The 15,677-nt window shown below is 45.3% G+C and overlaps 1 protein-coding gene across 7 annotated transcripts in view; it reads left to right on the top strand.

Annotated features, from left to right (window-relative positions):
- The window catches only part of HEATR4 (HEAT repeat containing 4), a 52,014-nt gene extending 49,008 nt beyond the window's left edge, over positions 1-3,006 (top strand). For all 7 annotated transcript variants that reach the window (XR_010151207.1, XM_063793656.1, XM_009428099.4 and 4 more), the window contains one exon: positions 2,648-3,006. Coding sequence is in view for 6 of the 7 variants with exons in the window: in XM_063793656.1 (XP_063649726.1) it covers positions 2,648-2,884 (237 nt within the window). In the remaining variant the exon portion in view is untranslated. The remainder of the gene's footprint in view (positions 1-2,647) is intronic.
- Positions 3,007-15,677: the final 12,671 nt, after the last annotated feature.

The raw sequence follows: 15,677 nt of genomic DNA, 5'->3' as shown, positions 1-15,677 counted from the left end.
GAGACACAGTCTCACTTTGTTGCCCAGGTTGAAGTGCAGTGGCACCATCTCACCTCACTGCAATATCTGACTCCCGGGTTCAAGTGATTCTCGTGCCTCAGCCTCCCAAGTAGCTGGGATTACAGGCGTGCACCACCACCCCCGGCTAATTTTTGTATTTTTAGTAAAGATGGGGTTTCACCATGTTGGCCAAGCTGGTCTCAAACTCCTGACCTCAAGTGATCTGCCTGCCTCAGCCTCCCAAATTGCTGGGATTACAGACGTCAGCCAACCTCCTGGCAGCAATACACATTTGAAGAGTTTCATGTCTCTACTAAAATAATTAACTCTACTAGTTCTGTCTCTACTAAAATAATTAAAATAATGCATGTCTTTTTCTGGCTTCACAGCTCTTTTCTTTCTTTCTTTCTTTCTTTCTTTCTTTCTTCCTTCCTTCCTTCCTTCCTTCCTTCCTTCCTTTCTTTCTTTCTTTCTTTCTTTTTTGAGATGGAGTCTTGCTCTGCTGCCCAGGCTGGAGTGCAGTGGTGTGTTCTCGGCTCACTGCAACCTCTGACCCCCGGGTTCAATAGATTCTTCTGCCTCAGCCTCCTAAGTAGTGGAATTACAGGCACATGCCACCACGCCCAGGTAATTTTTGTATTTTTACAAGAGACAGGGTTTCACCATGTTAGTCAGGCTGGTCTCGAACTCCTGACTTTGTGATCTGCCTGCCTTGGCCTCCCAAAGTGCTGAGATTACAAGTATGAGCCACCGTGCCAGGCATCGTTTCTTTTTACCTCTGAATACTCTTCCATTGTGCAGGTGCACCAGTTTGTTCATTCACTTCTTGAAAGACATCTTGGTTGCTTCTAGTTTTGGGTGATTATAATAAAGCTTCTACAAACATTCATGTACAGGTCAGACTTACTTTGTATCATGACTTCATTTTTTATTTCACATATATTCAAAAAACGTAATAAAATATTAAAAATAAATATAACAAATATAAGAATAAATCTTGAAAATTAAAATTAAAATAATATGGTCCATTATAATTGATTAATCTTTTTTTATTTTGAGACAAAGTCTCGCTCTGTCGCCCAGGCTAGAGTACAGTGGCACAATCTTGGCTCACTGCAACCTCTGCCTCCTGGTTCAAGCGATTCTTCTGCCTCAGCCTCCCGAGTAGCTGGGATTACAGGCATCTGCACCATGCCTGGCTAATTTTTGTATTTTTAGTAGAGATGGGGTTTCACCATGTTGGCCAGGCTGGTCTTGAACTCCCAACCTCAAGTGAGCTGCCTGCCTCGGCCTCCCAAAGTGCTGGGATCACAGGTGTGAGCCACCGTGCCCAGCCAATTATTCATTTTTTTAAGAAATGAAAAACAAGATAAATAATACATTGGTTTTATTACTTAACTAGTAATAATGCCATATAATGTATAGCTGAAATTATAACTTATTAGTGAAGTAAAGAATATTATAAGAGATATTTGTGTTCCTTCTACAAATGTGTGAGTGAACATATATCGAACTCTGGTGTTAGGCTTTTATTTTTATTTTTTAATGGGCAGCTTTTCAAGCCAGAGTAGGCTGAGAGAGACTTCCCTGGTGTTCGGCTTTTGAGATTAATTAAAGAATAATCTCTGGGCATGGTGGCTCACGCCTGTAACCTCAGCACTTTGGGAGGCTGAGGCAGGCAGATCATGAGGTCAGGAGTTCAAGACCAGCCTGGCCAACATGGTGAAACCCTGTCTCTACTAAAAATACAAAAAAATTAGCTGGGCGTGGCCGGGAGTGGAGGCTCATGCCTGTAATCCCAGCACTTTGGGAGGCCGAGGCCGGCAGATCACCTGAGTTCGAGACCAGCCTGGCCAACATGGAGAAACGCTGTCTCTAGTAAAAATACAAAATTAGTAGGGTGTGGTGGCACATGCCTGTAATCCCAGCTACTTGGGAGGCTGAGGCAGGAGAATCCCTTGAACTCTGGGGGCGGAGGTTGCGGTGAGCCGAGATCGCACCATTGCACCCCAGCCTAGGCAACAAGAGGGAAACTCCGTCTCAAAAAAAAAAAAAAAAGAAAGAAAGAAAGAAAGAAAAAAGTCCGGGCGCAGTGTCTGACACCGTAATCCCAGCACTTTGGGAGGCCGAGGCGGGCTGGTCACAAGGTCAGGAGATCGAGACCATCCTGGCTAACACGGTGAAACCTCGTCTCTACTAAAAATACAAAAAATTAGCTGGGCGTGGTGGTGGGCGCCTGTAGTCCCAGCTACTCGGGAGGCTGAGGCAGGAGAATGGCGTGAACCCGGGAGGCGGAGCTTGCAGTGAGCCGAGATCGCGCCACTGCCCTCCAGCCTGGGAGAGAGTGTGACACTCCATCTCAAAAAAAAAAAAAAAAAAAAATTAGCTGGGCGTGGTGGCGGGCGCCTGTAATCCCAGCTGCTTCAGAGGCTGAGGCAAGAGAATCACTTGAACCCGGGAGTCGGAGATTGCAGTAAACCGAGATTGCGCCACTGAACTCCAGCCTGGGCGAGTGGGACTCCGTCTCAAAAAAAAAAAAAAAAAAAAAAAGGAGACACACTATAGCCAAAGAAGCCTTCACTTGGGCTCTGTCGCTCACACGAGACACGTTTGGCATATGCACTCATGTTTTCATGTTTCTCTGCAGCCTGTGAAGCCCCGCGCACCAAATCCCTGGTTACAAAGTTCAGTCCCAGGCCTAACCACACGAAGCAAAGTTCGTTCACCACTTGTCAAAGATTTACGCACCTCCCGCGAGAAAAGGAATGCTGTGGGACCATTTAGATCCGACTACCCAGCTCTTTATCTGGGTAAATTCTCAGAGAGAACATTTTTTTCTCCCATCATGTCTTCTCCCTCTGGAAAGAAAGGTGCTCATCTCTAAGCTGAACACTTGTCTTACTTCAAGATGCAGGAAGCAGTGGACCTGGTCACATTGGGTCTTTTTAATTGATACTGTACAATCTTGTTGTCACTATGTTTATAAAGAGAAATTATTTAACAGTAGACCTCATGTCTTAATGCGCACTATTTACACGGAAGGTTAAAGAAAATTGACATCACATTAGATGACAGAGCATATTTTTCCACGCCCCAGAAAGGTCATGTACTAAATATGGGACAGAGTTCCAAATCTTTCTAAAGCAGTAATATTGAAGGATCCAGCATCTTTTCCAAACGGTACAAATTGCCCTCTGAAACTCAAATTAGGGCTGGGCACTGTGGCTTATGCCTGTAATCCCAGCACTTTGAGAGGCCAAGGTGGGTGAATCACATGAGGCCAGGAGTTTGAAACCATCCTGGCTAACATGGTGAAACCTCGTCTCTACTAAAATACAAAAAAATTAGCTGAGTGTGGTGGCACACACCTGTAATCCCAGCTACTAGGTGGGCTGAGGCAGGAGAATAGCTTGAACCCCGGGAGCAGAGTTTGCAGTGAGCTGAGATTGCGCCACAGCATTCCAGCCTGGATGACAGAATGAGACTGTCTCAAAAAATAATAAAATAAAATAAAACCCAAACTAGAATCCCATTTGTCTAGGAAAGAAACAGCTTAGGTGACTTTTTAAATCTACAAGTCTAGTCTTGTTCTAGATTAGGTTCTTTAACCACAGCCCACAGAGCAATGTGGAAGCCATGTCACGGGACTATTACAAAAAATCCAGGCCAGCGTAATCATTTCCCCCTTTGTACTGTGTGGGTGGATGTGAATGCATCTCTACCCTTGGGAAACAACTCCGCAGTTTCACATGGCAGATTAGCAATTCTCATGAGCCTCAATGTACTTAATATTTGAAATACTCAAGCATCATAGAATAGCTGTAAGCTGAATCTATATCATAAGATGAGATTCTGTAAGAGCACATGATACCCAAAAATTGCCATGGATGAGGAAAGACCCAGATTTCCAAGTAGTGTGAATCCAGCTTCCTTTCCTAAATACTGATTGCTATTTATACCCTAAAATGTTTGAGACATTCATTAATGAAAATAAAGACAACATGAACCTCTCCCCTTTTTTCTTCCCCTAATCACATCCTTTCTTCCCGTGGCTCTGTTATTGTCAAAAATATAAAAAGCAAGGCCGGGCACGGAGGCTCATGCCTGTAATCCCAGCACTTTGGGAGGCCGAGGCAGGCAGATCACCTGAGGTCAGGATTTCGAGACCAGCCTGGCCAACATAGTGAAACCCCGTCTCTACTAAAAATACAAAAATTAGCGGGGCGTGGTGGCAGGCACCTGTAATCCCAGCTACTCCGGAGACTGAGGCAGGAGAATCATTTGAACCTGGGAGGCGGATGTTGCAGTGAGCCAAGATCTCGCCACTGCACTCCAGCCTGAGCAACAGAGTAAGGCTCCACCGTCTAAAAAAAAAAAAAAAAAAAAAAAAAAAAAAATATATATATATATATATATATATGTAGAGAGAGAGAGAGAGTGAGAGAGCGCACGCAATATTTTCTTCTATAAATTCCTAACTGCTATGAAACACGGTGGTGGGGGGTCTTTGGGGATATGAGCTAACTTCGTAACAGAAACTCTTCCCTTTCCTTGACTCATGTAACCCATGGAATGTGTATTACTTTACACTTTCCCTTTAAGTGAAATACTAATCTAAAAAGCACTATCACATGGATCAAAGTTACTTCCGCATCTAACCTGAGGATTCTGGGATCTGGCTACTATGAGACATTCAAGACAATGAATAATTCTGTATGAGCACTTTCTCAGCCCCTCTATCTTTGAATTTGTCATTTCATAGTGAAAGGACTTTATTGTGCACTCTTTGCTTTGCTGGCAGGAGCAAGAGAGCCTAACTGAACCCTTCAGTCAGTCAGCCAGCAAGACCATACAGAGGGTCTATTAGGCCATCAGCACTGTGGGAGACGGAGCAGCAGCAGAAGAAATGGCCCTTGTCCTCGAGGAGTTTACAAGGGGTTTTAGAAGACAGACACACAAGAACCTTTCAAAGACAATATGCTTAATTTAGTGAGAATTGTGTGGTATACAGCAGATGTGCTGTAGGAGTTCAGGGAAGGGGGGCAGGAGTCGTCATGGAGACATGGGAATTTGTGTTGGATCTGAGATGGCACAAGATTTAGGCAGAGAGGAGGAGAGAGGACCTTCCAGGTAAGGGGAGGGATGGGAGAAAAGGCTGGGGGAAGGAAGGAGCTCAGCAAGGGTCCATGACAGCTCCTTTCCCCTCTCCTGTTTCCACAGTGGTTCCCAAGTTTCTTCACAACAGAAAAGCAGGCATCTGCTCTCCTTACTATCACGGTTTTGTTTTTTTGTGTTTTGTGTTTGTTGTTGTTGTTGTTGTTTTTGAGACGGGGTCTCACTCTGTTGCCCATGCTGAAGTGTGGTGGTAAGATCTTGGCTCACTGCAACCTCAACCTTCTGGGCTCAAGTGACTCTCCCACCTCAGCCTCCTCAGTAGCTGGGACCACAGGCATGCACCACAACGCCTGGCTAATTTTTATATTTTTTGTAGAGATGGGGTCTCGCTATGCTGCCTAGGCCAGTCCCAAACTCCTGGGCTCAAATGATCTGCCCTCCTAAAGTGCTGGGATTACAGGCTTGAGCCACTGTGCCCAGCCATGTTTTTGTTAATCTTTTTTTTTTTTTTTTTTGAGATGGAGTCTCGCTCTGTTGTCCAGGCTGGAGTCGGGGTGGCATGATCTCGGCTCACTGCAACCTCCGCCTCTCAGGTTCAAGCGATTCTCCGCCCCAGCCTCCTGAGTAGCTGGGATTACAGGCGCATACCACATGCCCAGCTAATTTTTTGTAATTTTAGTAGAGATGGGGTTTCACCATGATGGCCAAGCTGGTTTCGAACTCCTGACCTCAAGTGAATCCGCCTGCCTTGGCCTCCCAAAGTGCTAGGATTATAGGTGTGAGCCACTGCGCCCAGCCTTGTTAATCTATTAACAAAATGTTATAATGACAAAATACTCCAGAAGTTCCACAAATCCTTTTATAAAGGGCCCTACCTGTCCTTCCTGGCTGAGGCATTTACAGGTGATTCTCACTTCTCACAAAGATAAATGTGTCAGGTGTTTCCTTTTCATTGCTCCTTTTGTGATCTTTCCTCTCCCTTGCTTCTGCCATACTCATTAACTCCACTGCTTGATTAGACAAGGGACTGATCCCTATCCTGCCGTAAAAGAAAGCTTCTGTTTGGACCAGCACGTGGGAGAAACATGCTGACCTTCCCTTAGTCAGGATCTAGAGAAATTTTTCATTTTTCAATCAAGGTTCATGTTTCCATTGGTTTACACGTTCCATCTAAGTTACCATCCCCCTTGTGAACCACGTCAGCCAGACCAACAGCAAAGTGGGGGTTGTGGGTCAGAAGGAAAGCACCTGTGTTAGAATTTCCTCTCCCCTACCCTCACCCTGTCCCATCATTTCTTTGTTTTCTTTTTTTTTTAAGGGACAGAGTTTCTCGCTCTTTCATCCGGACTGGAGTGCAGTGTTATGACCTTGGCTCACTACAACCTCCACCTCTGGTTTTCAAGTGATTCTCACGCCTCAGCCTCCTGAGTAGCTGGGATTACCTGTGTGAGCCACCACACCCGGCTAATATTAATATTTTTTTAGTAAAGACAGGGTTTCACCATGTTAGCCAAGCTGGTCTCAAACTCCTGGCCTCAAGTGATCCACCTGCCTCAGCCTCCCAAAGTGCTGGGATTACAGGCATGAGCCACCCGCACCCAGCCTTCCCATCTTTTTTTTTTTTTTTTTTTTTTTTTTTTTGAGCCGGAGTCTGGCTCTGTCGCCCAGGCTGGAGTGCAGTGGCACGATCTTGGCTCACTGCAAGCTCCGCCTCCCGGGTTCACGCCATTCTCCTGCCTGAGCCTCCCGAATAGCTGGGACTACAGGCGCCTGCCACCGCGCTCAGCTAATTTTTTTGTATTTTTAGCAGAGACGGGGTTTCACTGTGTTAGCCAGGATGGTCTCGATCTCCTGACCTCGTGATCCGCCCGCCTCGGCCTCCCAAAGTGCTGGGATTACAGGCGTGAGCCACCTCGCCCGGCCTCCCATCATTTCTTGATGGGCTATATTGTCAGCAAACATTTACCAAATACATAATTAGTAGTCATCATGGATATGCCAGCAAATATCACGTGGTTTTTCTGACTTTGGGGATTTGTTGTCTAATTGGATAAAATGGGCTTTTCCTGTTGGAGGCAGCAACAGAGCCTTTCAGAGGTCAAGAGCAAGCTGGTTACTCTTTTTTTTTTTTTTTTTTTTTTTTTGAGACGGAGTCTTTGTTGCCCAGGCTGGAGTGCAGTGGCACGATCTCGGCTCACTGCAAACTCCGCCTCCCGGGTTCACGCCATTCTCCTGCCTCAGCCTCCCGAGTAGCTGGGACTACAGGGGCCCGCCACCAAGCCCGGCTAATTTTTTGTATTTTTGTAGTAGAGACGGGGTTTCAACGTGTTAGCCAGGATGGTGTCAATCTCCTGACCTCATGATCTGCCGGCCTCGGCCTCCCGAGGTGCTGGGATTATAGGCGTGAGCCATCGCGCCCGGCCTGGTTACTCCTTTTTGAGACCCCAGTTATATTTTTAAAAATGAAGTGCCAAAACTCAATTTTAAAAAGTTTTGGTAGATTTTTAATGTGTATGCTTAAGGTTTTTGTTTGTTTGTTTTTGAGACAGAGTCTTGTGTCGCCCAGGCTGGAGTACAGTGGCACAGTCTTGGCTCACTGCAACCTCCACCTCCCAGGTTCAAGCCATTCTCCTGCCTTAGCCTCCTGAGTAGCTGGGATTACAGGTACCCACCACCATGCCCAGCTAATTTTTGTATTTTTAGTGTAGACGGGGTTTTGCCATGTTGGTCAGGCTGGTCTCAAACTCCTGACCTCAAGTGATCCACTCGCCTTGGCCTCCCAAAGTGCTGAGATTACAGGCATGAGCCACTGCACCTGGGCAAGTTATCATTTTTTAACACAAACAATTACAATGAGTTTCTTTTGAAATAATTTTTAAAAAATTGAAATTGACATGAATGTTCATTGCAACATAGGGAGACCCCCGTCTCTACAAAACATAAAAATACCAGCCTGAGCAACATGGCAAAACCCCATCTCTACAAAAAATACAAAGATAGCTGGGCATGGTGGCATGCGCCTCTGGTCCCAGCTGAGCCCAGGAGTTCAAGGCTGTAGTGAGCTGTGATCATGCCACGGCATTCCAGCCTAGGCAACAAAGCAAGACCTTGTCTTAAAAAAAAAGAATCCAGAGAGAGGATCAGGCAGTTAGTGCCTTCATTAGACCACACTATCCCATCAACACCAAACTGTTGTTTGGAGGGCTTCAGCTCACAGCACCATGCAATTTCCTAACGCTTCTGAGTTTGAGACTCCCCCAGACAGAAGCTAAGTGGAGCACATCAGACTTCCAAAAGCCTCTGCAAAGCAACGTGGTATTGTGGGAAAATGGTAGACGCAAGTTCAAATTACCTACTGCTAATAATAAATGTGTGACTTTGTGCAAATTACTTTATCCTTCTGACTTTTACTTTCATCATTTGTAAAACGAGAAGAAGACTATCTCATGGGTCTCTTGCATGTGGTTCCCAACCAGGCTGCATGTTAAAATCTCAGTTTAAAAATGTGACAGCCTGAGTCACACCTCCTGCAAGTTAAATCGGTGTCTCCAAGGGTGAGATCCAGACACCAGTAGATTTTTAAAGCTTCACACGTCATTCTAATCTGCATCCAGGATTGAAAATCACTCGTGAAGCCAGGTGCGGTCGCTCACCCCTGTAATCCTAGAACTTTGGGAGGCTGAGGCAGGAGGATCACCTAAGGTCGGGAGTTCGAGACCAGCCTGATCAACATGGCGAAACCCCCATCTCTACTAAAAATACAAAAATTAGCCGTGCGTGGTGGCCAGCATCTGTAGTCCCAGCTACATGGGAGGCTGAGGCAGGAGAATTGCTTGAACCTGGGAGGCGGAGGTTGCAGTGAGCCGAGATCGCGCCACCGTACTCCAGCCTGGGCGATAGAGTGAGACTCCGTTTCAAAAAAAAAAAAAAAAAAATCACTGGTGAGAATTAAATAATGTTACTGTACTTATGTAAATCGTGAGACTCCGTTTCAAAAAAAAAAAATCACTGGTGAGAATTAAATAATGTTACTGTACTTATGTAAATCAGGTGCCCTGTTAGTTCCCAGTCGTTCCTCAATTTAAATTTCAAACCAGCAATTGACTGTGCTTTTGGTGTGTGTTCTAAAAGTTTACCACTAGATGTCACTTTGACCATACAAGTTGGTTCTTGGAAGCTTCTGCTTCTCCGTTCTCAGAGTAACAACCATACAGCATCACCACAACCATTTGTTGAGCACCTGCTGAATGCCGGGCAGAGTGCCAATTTTCTTCCTTTTTTTTCTGAGACAGGGTCTCACTCTGTCGCCCAGGTTGGAGTGCAGTGGTGCAATCATGGCTCACTGTAGGCTTGACCTCCTGGGCTCAAAAATGATCCTCTTTCCTCAGCCTTCCCAGTAGCTGGGACTATAGGCACGCGCTCACCGCACCCAGCTAGTTTTTAATTTTTTTGTGGAGATGAGGTCTCCCTCTGTTTCCCAGGCTGGTCTCAAACTTGTGGGCTCAAGTGATCCTCCCATCTCAGCCTCCCAAAATGTTGGGATTACAGGCCACCAAGCCCAGCTGCCAGTGATTCTTAGAACACATGACCTCCAGTCACATAACAACAAATAAGCAAGGTAGTTATTATCCCAGTCATGAAAAAAGGGTTACAAAGAATCTGTGACTTGTACAAAGATACACAGTTAGTGGCAGAACTGGGATTCCAGCTTCATTCATTCATTCACTCATTCAAAAACACTGAACAGGCTGGGTGCGGTGGCTCATGCCTGCAATTACTTCACTTTGGGAGGCTGAGGTGGGAGGATCAAGACCAGCCTAGGCAACATAGTGAGACTCCATCTCTACCAAAAAAAAAAAAACAAAAATTAGCCAGGCATGATGGCACATGCCTGCAGTCCCAGCTACTCAGAGGCTGAGGTGGGAGGATCACTTGAGCTCAGGAGGCAGAGGTTACAGTGAGCCGAGATGGGGCCACTGCACTCCAGCGTGGGTGACAGAGCCAGACCCTGTCTCAAAATTAATTAATTAATTAAAATTTAAAAACACTGGGCCAGGCGCGGTGGCTCACGCCTGTAATCCTAGCACTGTGGGAGGCCGAGGCAGGTGGATTGTCTGAGATCAGGAGTTTGAGACCAGCCTGGGCAACATGGTGAAACCCCATCTCTACTAAAATACAAAAAATTAGCTGGGTGTGGTGGCAGGTGCCTGTAGCCCCAGCTACTCGGGAGGCTGAGGCAAGAGAATTGCTTGAACCTGGGAGGCAGAAGTTGCAGTGAGCTGAGATCGCACCACTGCACTCCAGGCTGTGACAGAGTGGGACTCTGTCTCCAAAAAAAAAAAAAAAAAATTTAAAACACTGAACATTTACTATGTGCAAGGTACTGTACCTGGTACTGGAAATTCAAAGATGAATATAGCATAGTTCTCATTCTCCAGATGTTCTTTTTTTTTTTTTTCTTGAGACAGAGTTTCGATCTTGTTGCCCAGGCTGGAGTGCAATGGCGCAATCTCGGCTCACTGCAACCTCTGCCTCCTGGGTTCAAGCGATTCTCCTGCCTCAGCCTCCTGAGTAGCTGGGATTACAGACATGCACCACCACGCCCGGCTAATTTTGTATTTTTAGTAGAGACGGGGGTTTCTCCATGTTGCTCAGGCCGGTCTTGAACTCCTGACCTCAGGATCTGCCTGCCTTGGCCTCCCAAAGTGCTGGGATTACTGGCGTGAGCCAACGTGCCCAGCCAGAAGTTCATTTTTAACCTTCACTTGTAGGTACATTTGAGAAGAAAAGGTAGGCACTTTTTTTATAGTTGTTCTTGGCCCCAGGGTAGCTCGGTCTTCGAAAGAACTTAAATGTTGTGTTCCTAAGAGGGTAGGATGACCCTTAAGTAGAGTTTTCCACTGTGTCCAGCCACTATGATAAAAGAATATTTTTGAGAGCTTATTAGGTAACTAAGAAGCTAGAGATCACATCTGGTCTGTTTTATCACTGCCTTATTTAATTATTTATATCCTCAGCAACAAACTATTGGCATTGGGTATGTAACTAATTTTTAATCAATAAATGTTTACTGAATAAACGAATTCCTAGTACTGTGTTAAACATTGTGCAAAAAGAGCCGTGACAGAAATATGTAAAGAAGCCTGCATCTGCCTGGGCGCGGTGGCTCATGCCTATAATCCCAGCAATATGGGAGCCTGAGGCGGGTGGATCACTTGAGGTCAGGAGTTCGAGACCAGCCTGGTCAATATGGGGAAACCCCATTTCTGCTAAAAGTACAAAAATTAGCTGGGCGTGGTGGTGCCTGCCTGTAATCCCAGCTACTCAGGAGGCTGAGGCAGGAAAATCGCTTGAACCCAGGAGGTGGAGACTGCAGTGAGCCGAGATCGTGCCATTGCACTCCAGCCTGGGGAACAAAGAGAGATTCCATCTCAAAAAAAAAAAAAAAAAGAGAAGAAAAGAAAAAAGAAGTCTGCATCTTATTCTTATAAGCAAATCTGAATATTTCCTTCCAAAAGTAGTACCTTGTTTTAAATGCCTCCGCTGATTCATCCCTAAGGTGGGAAAGACTTAGAGATCTTGGAGAAGACTCTAAATGAGCCAGGGACCAGAGCATTATTATACTGCTTGATTTGATCTGTAGATTCAGGGTCTAATGACTGCTCTGGAATTTGTTCTTATGTTGCAAGTATACCAGCTGTATCTGTTTGAGTTGTCATTCATCAACCAAGCAGTTTGACAATTAGGACCGTAAGGATGACCAGGCTGGGTCAGACCTATCCAGCAGGTTAAAGGTTATTCAAGTTATTCAAGTAGTGGTCCTCAAACCTGGTTATAAATCAGAATCACCTGGGGGAGCTTTGCAACTATATACAGACCCCACTCCAACCTACTGAATTGGAATACTAGGACCTAGGAGAGAGACATGAGACTTTCACATAGGACTAGGGTTGAAAATGAGTAGTTCAAGATCCATCCAGTTTTACTCATATATGGCTCTGCAATTCATAAATGTTGCCCTGATTTTTTTTCTGTATTCTGATTGTATTCCCTCCCTGGGTAATGAGTGCCGTGCATTTACTACCTACAGTTTGGAGTAGTCTTCCTTTATATTGGTCCTAAGCTTAACTCTCCTGGAACTTTGTAAGAGACATTGAAACCTAAGATTTGGGGATTTGAGAGATGAGTTCATGTTGATCTTACTCATGCCACTTGTAATATTATAGGTTGAGCTCTCCCACAGAGCTTGCTTAGCAGTCACATGCCCATTCTTGAGATTTTTCTTATTTCACAAAGAGCTCTGGCTTTATCGAGATCCATTCTGCACCATCTAGACAACCTTTGTCCACTTCGTGCAATAGGAGAAAAATAATATCTGTTCCTCTGATGATTGTGACCCAGGATGATTGCAGCTTAGGTCATTCAGGACAGGTAAGCACTTGTTGCCAGCTTAGATTAAAGTCCTGTTCTGAGTCTAGTTAGCCTGTTAGCCTTGGAGAGACCAGGAAGGGAAATATTCTTGCATTTAAGGGCTCAAACACAAATGTATTCATTTGGAATGATAATCTAGATGGTTCATAGAACAGAGACCAGAGGAGGGAGTCAAGTGGAAGTATTTGTGGTAAAGTATAGAAGGGAATAAATAGAGAAGGAAAATACTAGGGTCATGTGCCTATGTACCTGCCAAATAGAAAGAAAAAAGATCTGGTTTAAGCACATCACATTCCTTTAAAAAAAAAAAAAAAAAAGACCAAGTGTTTGGAGATGAAGAGCCACAATTGGGGTGATCATTTGGGAATCTCCAAGTATTCTTTGGTGAATTAATGTTTCTAAGTTGCCTTACGCACACGTGAAAGAGAGAAAGAGAGGAGAGAAAGGGAGAAGTGTCATCAGGTCATAGCCTGTAGATCATCACCCTAGGCAAGTTAGGCCTGGCTAGAATCAGTCTGCATAGATAACTGGCTGGAGCCTGGTTGGAAATTTCTATACTCCAGTGATGAGATTTCTGGTTGTATTCCTAAGGGACCTCACAATTGACCATGTTCTCAATTGATGCTATTAAAAAACTGGTCTTCAGGAATTGGTCCGCCCAAGATGAAAATACTGTAGACTCTGATTCCAATATAGGAGCTCAAAGATGCTCCGGCTGCTCTATGATCAGCCCTCAAAGTAATGATAGCTTTTTCTGGCATTTCCTTTCATCTAGAGATTTCAAAGTATCTCCTAAACATGTGCCCATCCCATAGGCAGCTGATTAAGCCACATCTCTGACATTCATCTTTCACCCGGATCCTCCCCACAAATTGGAGACTGAGCTAGATATAGAGTGTGGGCCTCTGATTCAAGGTCTCACACTGAACGCCCACTCTCTCTCTCTTTGCTACCCAGTCTTAGGCAGTTTGTGGTTCTCCCACAGGGCGTAGCTCCGTGTAGGGGCCTGTGTATCAGATCTGCCTGCTTCTTTGCTGTCATCACCTCCTACTATTTACATTTCTGGGTTCCCTGGTGTCTCCGCAACTGAGCTGTGCCTTAGCTGTTCTGTATGTGAGAACTGTTGGAGAACCTCCAAGGATTCTTCATGTCTTGTCATCCTTCATCCCAATTCATACCCCCCACCCATGTGTCCCACCTCCCCCCAGCCAGCAAAGTACAGTCCTGTGCCCTTTGGTTTCTTCTTCCTCCTCCTCTCTCTCTATCCTCAACTTCCATTGGCAGAAGAAAGAGGAGCCACAGACCATGAGCTTGTAAGAGAGAGAGGAGTGGGAAGGAAGAGTCTTTTCTCTTGGGTTGCCCTTTTGTTCCCAGGGAGGGGGCCAAGACCATGAACCTTGGCCTCCGTGGGAGGAGGAGATTAGCAGGATGAGTCTTTACCTCCATCACCCATCCTCAGGGTGCTGCTGACTTGTTTCCGCTGGAGGCGCGATGACTCAGAGCAGACCCTTGATGGGGAAATCTGTCTCAGAGGCTGAAAGGAAAGCAACAGAGGGCCACCACTGGCCTTGTTCTTTAATTTAATTTTCATATCAGAAAGACTTCACTGAGTTTGGGGAAATGGAGCTTAATTCTCCCTGTTCCCCAGTGTTGGCAACTCCGAACAGAATTTCCCAAAGGAATGACCCTGTCCACAGGAGTCCAAGAGAGATGGGCAGTGGGGTTCCAAATTCAGAGTGCGGGGATAGCCCCCCACCTGGAGGAGACCTTTATTTAGTCATACTCCACCACTGTGCTTTTGCCTACTAAATACTATAACCACCGGTGATCATTATGTGATAATTAGCACAGGCCTTTTTTATAACTCCCAGAGCACCACCCCAAAATAAGTGATTGTGTCAGGTGGCAAGGCTACTCCTAGAGACAATTCCTGACTCACTCATTCATTCACTAAATATTTAGTGAACTACTGTGGGCCAGGCCCTATGCTAGGCAGCCATGAGCAGGAAGGTTGTTGTCCCTGGTATTACAGTGCCGACATGTTGCTGGATGGCTAGGCACTGAGCAAGTTTACCCACGGGATATGTGTATCCAAAGTGGAAATGCAGTGTGTATAAGAGGGGCACCCAACTCAATGTGGCTGGGAGAGGGATAACAGGAAGCCTCCCCTATAATAGTAACTTTGAAGATGAGATCTGTAGGAGAGGCAGGAGCTAGCAAATGGAATCCAACTTAGGGTAAACCTATGCTATTTGTATGAGTTCCCCAAAACGTAAAGTTAAACCCAAAGTTGCCTCTTCATATAAACCCTCCAAAGTAACTAATAGGCTATGCCAGCTACAGTGCAGCCAACTCTACTTCCGTACAACGTGATGCTACTTTGGAAAAGTGTGAAATCCTACTTAAGTGGAAGGTGTAATTATTGCAGAGTATTTCAGGGAGGAAGATGGCACCAGGGAAATAGGCATGAAAATCAGGTTCTTCTATTATTTCCACAACCTGGTCTAATTCTCCATGCCCTTGGGATGGCCTGGGTCTGTGATAGGAAATATGTTTTTCTGTCTCTATTTGAGCAACAACATCCTTCTTATCAGCTGCTCCAATGAGGAAGACACTGATGTCCTTTTGCAGGAAACTAACAGGAAAAGAAAGAAAGCTTACCACTAAATACACATCCTGAGGGTGAAATGAAATGACTGCAGTGTAGGAAAGGGCTGAATAAATAAATACACCATTCCTATTGTATAGTCAGACTTCCTGGGGGCGAGTCCTCATCTCTTTACCCTGTCTTTCCCTTCTAAAATCTGCTAACCTGCCAAGGGACCGAACAAAGTTTTCTCTGGCTATTAACAGGGATGGAAACATACAAGTCTCCTCTGTCCCAGACACAGAGGAAACACAGAATAGGAAGGAGAGAAAACCAGAGCCACAGGAAGAGGAACTTGATATTGGTGTACATCTCCCCTTCATGTTTACAGAACTTTCCCAGCAACTTCTGCTTTGGGCCTTTCTGTGTACAAATCTGGTAATGTTTGGGAACATTTCGGGAGAGGAAAGGGCCAGGGCTAGTGCAGCTCAGAAAATCATCCGAACTCTTTAAATCACAGCTGCACAGGTGACTTGATTTAGAG

The sequence above is a fragment of the Pan troglodytes genome, chromosome 15, assembly GCF_028858775.2.
Source record: "Pan troglodytes isolate AG18354 chromosome 15, NHGRI_mPanTro3-v2.0_pri, whole genome shotgun sequence".
Classification (NCBI taxonomy): Eukaryota; Metazoa; Chordata; class Mammalia; order Primates; family Hominidae; genus Pan; species Pan troglodytes.
Note: the sequence above shows the minus strand (reverse complement) of the source record. Positions and strands in the feature narration are given on the sequence as shown.